Below are 7431 nucleotides of genomic sequence, written 5' to 3' on the forward strand. Positions count from 1 at the left end.
ATTGAAATCACAATTTGGGTTTCCAAATTATGATTTTTCTTTTTGTTGAGAGTTTCAAATTTCAAATAATGATCTCAAATAAACAAAGCAAGTTAAATATAAAGTGACAAACTTTAACTAACTTCTTATTAACTCTATATATTCTATTTGACAGAATAAGAAATAAATTTATAAATTTCAACCCACAAGCCCATGCCAGGAAAAAAAGAAACTTAAAAGGCTAAGCAATATAAGCTTTTGAAGTACAATTGGTCCTTCATGTCTAACTAAGACTAATTTATTCACTTCAACAAAAAAACAAACAAACTACTACAATACATAAGAGAGAGTAGAGAGATCAATTCCCTGTCAGTTCACAGCGGATCCAAACACGATTTAAAAGCTCTTTCTGTTGTGTTTTATCCGTACAATTGTCTTTCAATACTTTGAAAGCGACATCTTCCAAAGAATAGTAAGTATAGTCGTTACAAGTGTTGAAAGTGGGGAAGAAAACTGCATTATCCACATTTACGTTCATGCCACAAACACCAACAGACGAGGCTTCGCTAGTGAAAAAAAGCCAATTTTTGACTTGTTTTATTAATCTGACTATTAGATTCCGTCTAAAGTCTAGCTCATAAACATGAACATCATGTTGTGGTGTCACAACCACGGAATGTAGCACATTTTGATCCTGTTGAACTAAAAACAAACGGCAAGAACCAGAAATAGGAGGTGAATATTGTTGAGAAAGTTTATGGATAACCCAGTAAGGGGTTCCGTTTCCGTCACTAAAGAAGCCAAATACACCAACATCACCGTGTTGGCCTATGACATAAAATTCTTCACCAAAGTAGACTGGACTAGAACATGAAAGTAGGAAAGGCACCTCATTGTCTGTTGTGATGCTAGTCCATTTATCATCCCCTTGTCTCAAATATGAAATCCTAACTTGAAACAAGTTTAAGAAAGCTATACCAAAGATTACCCAGGCAGAAGAAGAATTAGTTGGAGAAGCTGAGAATGACATAGTGTCGCAGAAATAGTTGTCTGTTTTTTGTGGGAGATGTATTATTTGTTTCCCAGGCGAAAGTAAGAAGAGAGACTTTCCCCTAGACACAAGAAGCCATCCATCTTTAGCATACCGAATTTCACAGCCTACTAAGTCATTGTTGGTCATATAACAGTTGAAATTTCTAAAGGGATTATAGAAGGTGCACAAACCATCCTTTTGGTTTAGAGATAGAAGCCACATGGAGTCTTGATCATAACAATGATCATGATCAACCACTTTCCAACGTAATGGAGGAGCAACGGATCTCCATAATTTACACACCAAGCGGAAACTCATGTATGCTTCTTGAGAAAGTAGATAACGAGAAATTTCCCTTTGAAGGTCTAGAGAAAGATGGATGCAAATGTTGCTGTCTACAGGCACGGATGGACATTTTTTCAACTTGTCGCCTCCAGTACTAGTGTTATGTTGAATATTGGCCCCTTCTGACCTAAATAAGTCAAAAATAAATCAAATGTTATGAACAATATTCGAAAACATTTATGGTAGACAAACTATCTAAATTAATTACCTGGCGAATAGAGGAACCGAATTGTGAGGGATAAAGACACGAAATTGCTTAGTGGTTGACAAGCTTTGATCGCCAATGTGGAAGGCATATAAAGTGGTGTTATGTGTAAAATAGACATGGTTTTTTTCTTGAGGTAGAGATGAAAAAGTTGCAGCGGAGGATCGTCCACATATAAAAATAATAAATCCGTCCAAATTGTATAGTCTGTTGAATTGATTTGTTTCAAAGTCGACCTCCCAAACCTCAAAGACGGAAGGTGATCCGAATTTTCGTTGAACTAGAAACAATTGGTCTTGCCAAGTTACCAAATGTCTGTGTCGATAGAGAGCAGTGGCATCTGTTGGTGCCCTGAATGTGACAGGAGACAGACTAGTAGTTATTTCAGGGATCATTTGTATTATGCCTAGTTTCCCTTTCTGGAACAAAGTGCATATTTTCTCACCATTACAGAAGGCGACCGCGTCGACCAACCTGCTATTTTTATAAAGTCTTACCTTTACCCACTTTTTATAATGAGGACTGCAAATTAGACAATACGGCTCTTCATTGAAGAAGAGGGAGATGTTGCATAAGTATTCATCCTTGTTGAGAAAATATTCATGCGTTGAAGGGGAAACAACACACTTGATCAGTTTTTTTGTCCATTCATCGTAGTAGTGGTAATGAGAATAAGGGAGCTTGAATTTGGTATGGTATTTGAAGTGCCAAACAAAACATTCCGTCCGGTCAATGAAAAAACCCCAATCGTCCAAACGAGCCAAGCAATATCTCCCCTTCTTGTTAACATCAATTTTTTCCTTGCAAGTGATTGATGAATAGTAGTTCATCTTTTATTCAGACTTTGAGTCGTAATAACCCAATTCTTACATCCTTGACCCAATTCATATACTAGTTGTTTCCTAGTACAACTACCTTTAGGGAAACCTATGTATTTTATTTTTTCACTTGGACACGTCAAACGTATGCATGTTTAGCCAAAAAAAAAAAAAAGATTTTTTTTTTTACTTTAATTAGGATTCCTACTACATATTTACTTTCTTTTTTTGCCAAATATAATGACAGCATTTATTTTCCAAAAATTTAAGGCAGTTTTTTTTCCTTTGCCAATATAATACTCCTTCAGGCACGGCAGTACTTGTTATGCTAAAAATAATTTCTTCCTATTTATGGGATCACACTGGGTACAATGCTGTACTTACACTGCAACAATACTATCAATTCGATAACCTTTGCACAAATAACCCAAAAATACCATAAGTAATAAAATGTAAGAAACGGGAGCAACTTGAACTTGATTCTTCATAATTCCAGCCGTCTTTGCAGCTACTACTTGTGGCACAGATATACCAAGGAGAAGAGGAAGAAACCACCCATCTACCATACAAACAAAACGGAATCATACAAAATATTCTTGTAGATGGAACAACCAAACTATATCTTAAATAGCACTTCCTTTTTAATATCCCGTGATAGAAAAGAGGTACGAAATAATCCAACAGATCAGATCATAAAATAAGAAGACTAAACGTTGTCATCATATCGCGTGTATGTTTCATTTGACTTCCCCCTCTACCAACTCTAAACATTTTAAGAGGAGCATCCAACAAATACTTAACAGATAGTACCTATTTAAGAATCTTTAGATTTTTCTAGGTTTCCAAATAAAATCTTGTAAAATTAATTTGTAATCTAAAAACTCCTCAAGAGATACTTCCACAATAGGACACCAACTGCAACAAATTTTCTGTATCCTCAGTTTCCTGATATAACTAAGCAGAATTTACCACCATATCTGTACCTTTTAGGTGTTAGAAGTTTGATAAATACGCTCATTAAATCAGATAATAAGACTTCTTATACTCCAAGTCTCGACAACTTGAGGAGGAATTGTCTACACAGAAAGAAGGGGTTGGAACTACATATAGTACATTAAAAATATACTGATGGTAAATCAATTGTAATGTGTAACAAAGAGAGAGAGAGAGAGAGGTACCATAGAGAAGGATGCTCCATAATAAGGAAAAGCAGCTGTTATAAATCTCTTATTCATTATGTCTGAAGGGTCGAGCAGGAATCTGCAAGTAAAAAGATTCCCCATATTAATGCAAATAACTATATAAGGTGTCGTCAACCACCTCCTTTATTATATTATTCATTATTGAATTTCGGAAGATGACATAGTTAAGACCAATTATATGCAAAAGTCGTTTTCTTGCACTTCAAAGCTAAAGCAATATTAGATTGTCACCATTATTAAAAAAAAAAAAAAAACTAAAGCAATAAGGAGAGCACAGGCGTCGATGGCTTTCATAAATATATCTCTTAAACGAGTATCTTTCATGAACAGCAGGTCACTGAGGAACAACGACTATATTCACTGCTTTCATCCAACAATGTTTGAGAACTAGAGCAACAAAACAAATGATGAAACAAGACAAAGTGCAGATATACAACAAATTTTGTGATGACTAAAAAAAGAAAAAAGAAAAAAAATGTTTTCATGATAAGGTGTGTGCTGCTTCTACATATACATTTGAGTAAATGACAACAGACTGGCATGTAAACTATATGTTTGTGTTTAAAACAATTGTTAAATTTAAATTTCAATTATTTGCATTTGAAATTAACATTTTGTGCGAAATCAACATGCTTTTTTCATGATATTGATTTGGAGCTAAATTCCTTTGTCTGTCAAATTTTTGAAAAATGGAACACAAATCATAGTTTATTTATACTTTATAGTACATCAAATTCCATCCTTTCCTTCCCCAAACCCATGATAGGATCTAAGATCAAATTAATAAATGAAAAACACATGACCTTCTAAGGACACACAGATTTTGATACATTCGTTTAGGAAATGTTTTTAGGAATGGACAAAAATTACATGTAGGATGTTTCTAAAGCAAAACGGATAAAATTACAATTCTACTATATGGAAGATCTTAAGTTTACTAATGCGTTATACTTTTGAAGGGGATCCACACCCTTGCCGTTCTCACCCCTAACGGAACTTCAACCTGAAGTATAACAGAAGGTAATTTTAAAGTAAAGTGAAAAGTAGAGGGGTAAATTGAAACCTTATCATCCTGTTCACTTTGGAGCTCTGTTGAAGGCAAAGACAGATACAAAGACGACTCGCTTAACGACAAAGGTATGAATGACCCCAACGTATAACTTAAAATTAAGACATTTCATATAGTAGAGGGAAAATTTGGACATTTTTCAATTTCTAAAACCGCCGAGAGCTGGGATTACCAGGTCGTAAGGAATGGTGCTGAGCCAATCTTTTAACTGTCATTGCCATGTACTTGCCCTGGTGCTCGGCCAGCGCCAACTCTGGTTCACTAGGTTCCCTGCTACCATCTCCAGAGAAAGTTCCTGCTCCATATGGAGAACCTCCAATTATTGAATCCATTCTAAACATTCCTGCTCCAAACGTGTATCCTATTGGAACATAGAGCATCCCATGGTGAGCTAATTGAGTGACTGCTGTCCAGCTGCGATATGAAAAATGAAACATTTCAATATGGTCCACTGGATTTCATTAGCAGATTGTCGTCGACCAAGCTTTGTCCTTCAATAATTGGTTGCATGATTATTATTGGAAGAAGGATATAAGTGGATCATCAGAAAGAAGAAAATAGAACAGAAGATAAAGGATATAGAGATAGCATAAGAGTACAACTATAGTCCTTCATAGACTATGTTAGTCTGTGGATAAAATGTCCTGTTTAAGGATTCTGCGACAACACATACAAGCAAGCTATTTTCATAAAATAACTAATCACAATCCAATTCATCCAAGATTTGAAGTTCATCCATTAGCATGAATGCATGATGACTTCCCAAGGTTGCAAAACCAGTAAGATCAATAACAAAAGAGACCTATTAGCCCGAGGAAGTTACTACAATAATAACAATTTTTTTGAATTAGTATACCTCTAAAATGACTTCTGAGCAAATATGGTTGGAATGACAGTAGATGATGCACCTATGGAGTAGTGGCTACAGCTACAGATCTCTATCACTATAATGGATAGTTATCATAGCAGTCAACCAGTTTGCTAACTGAAATTTTATACTGACAATTGTAAAGTGTTCTTGATGCCTTATATACCTATTACAATAAAATCTGACTGCAAGATACTTCAAGTCCCTTAGGCCTGTTGGAAAATCAAATTTCTTAAAGTACTTAATTGTTGGAGATCAATCAGAAACAGCACTTTTGGGTCTCTAGAGCCTTCGTCCTCAATGATTTTTTGCATATCATTGAGATGACGGGATTCCTTTAACATAATCAGTACCAGTTAAACTGATCACTAGTTGAAGGCAATCCTTTGGATGCTATGGAGACTACATACAATTTTTGTAAGGCTGACGAAAGGATTTTTCAGACTAGTTACTAGTATGCACTCTCATCAATTATGTTCTGGACTTAGATTCTGCTAGTGTTCTCCGTTTCTTCTGTCTCTTCATTGGCAACTACAACTAGGTGAAGCAATTATCTGAAGGGTATCTATCAATTTGCTTACGTAGAACTTTGTCATATTTCTACTCTTTTTTGGTTTACAAATATGTCACTACACCTTAGTCATTGTCCAAATGCATTAAGATGTTGCAATTATCTCACACACAGTGATCAGACATCATCGATGACATAAAAGAAACGATTAACAGTATAAACACAAGTAAATGAATAACAGAAGACAGACTTACGCGGTGGTCTCCTGCCCACCTCCTTGTGTACCAGTACTGACAAAGAACCCTGCAGGCAATCCAGCAAGCTTTTGTTCTCTCCACAACTTCCCCGTCGAGTCAAAAAATGCCTTCATCTGAGCTGCCATACATCCATATCTTGTAGGAAATCCAAACAAGAATCCATCAGCTTCCACCAGCTCATCCACAGATATCACTGGAATCTCATCATTTTTTGGGGGGGCTTTCATTCGTTCCAAAACATCTGGTGCCAAAATTTCAGGAACCATATACAAAACCCCTTCAACACCTTCAATACCATCAACCCCTTTTTTCAGCCTTCTAGCTAATGTTTCAACATGTCCATACATTGAATAAAACACAATGAATATTCTCAACTTCTTGGACCCTTCTGCTTCTGACCCTGTTATATCAGTTTGACTCACTGGTCTCTCTGCTGGTTCATTTATAGGAAACTTGTTCTTGGTTGGCATACAACCCCCTCCTTTACCCATTGAGCTGAATTTAATCAAGAAATCCAAAATTATCACAACCCTTTATCTCAAAGTTTTCAACTTTTTCTCCAAGTTGGACTTTTTCCAAATAGGTTGTGAGCAATTCTTGAACTGAGAATTTAATAGGGAGCTTTAGCTATTTTAGATTATCACAAGCAGAGTTGACCAGAAGTCCTCAACTGTTTTTGGAACTTTCTACTAGAAGCTTCGCTGGCAAGTTCTAATTTACTGCCAACCTCAAAGTGAATTCGACGATTCAAATGATTTTGACAGTATTATACTGAAGAAACAAATGTGTCATAGATCTGACTGAAGAAAAGAAATTTCAATAAGCAATTTTCTGGATCTTGAAATTATTGCCGTCAGGAAAAGTGGCAGAACACCATCCAACTTCCCTTGTTTTGTGTTATTCCGATTAAGCCCCTTCCTTCTTCTATACACACTACTTCTTGTCAAAACAGGCCGGCCCAACTCCAATTTTTCAGAGGTAAGAAATTTAATGGACTGGGCTCGTCTTTTTTTTGAATAATTTCTCTATGTTAATATATTTTCAAGTTTTTAATACTTTTGACAAATTTATATCAAAGTATATAGAATTTATTAGTTTTAATATTTTTAATCAAAATTTAAATATGCATAACTAAAATTCACAA

The 7431-nt window shown here is 35.5% G+C and overlaps 2 protein-coding genes across 2 annotated transcripts; both read right to left on the bottom strand.

Moving 5' to 3' along the window:
• Positions 1-204: 204 nt before the first annotated feature.
• LOC102602927 (uncharacterized) lies at positions 205-2498 on the bottom strand. The gene is made up of 2 exons (XM_015304473.1): positions 1566-2498; positions 205-1484 (listed from the first exon to the last, which is right to left on the bottom strand). Exons 1-2 carry the CDS (start codon positions 2390-2392, stop codon positions 338-340), a joined length of 1974 nt encoding a protein of 657 aa, XP_015159959.1. The 5' UTR covers positions 2393-2498; the 3' UTR covers positions 205-337.
• Positions 2499-2700: 202 nt separating this feature from the next.
• LOC102596872 (probable NAD(P)H dehydrogenase (quinone) FQR1-like 1) lies at positions 2701-7190 on the bottom strand. Its single transcript, XM_006365449.2, has 4 exons — positions 6285-7190; positions 4824-5065; positions 3559-3640; positions 2701-2939 (listed from the first exon to the last, which is right to left on the bottom strand). The coding sequence occupies exons 1-3, from the start codon at positions 6776-6778 to the stop codon at positions 3615-3617; spliced, it is 762 nt and encodes a 253-aa protein (XP_006365511.1). The 5' UTR covers positions 6779-7190; the 3' UTR covers positions 2701-2939; positions 3559-3614.
• Between the last annotated feature and the right edge of the window lie 241 nt (positions 7191-7431).

The sequence above is a fragment of the Solanum tuberosum genome, unplaced genomic scaffold (genome assembly GCF_000226075.1).
Source record: "Solanum tuberosum cultivar DM 1-3 516 R44 unplaced genomic scaffold, SolTub_3.0 scf00555, whole genome shotgun sequence".
NCBI classification, from domain to species: Eukaryota; Viridiplantae; Streptophyta; class Magnoliopsida; order Solanales; family Solanaceae; genus Solanum; species Solanum tuberosum.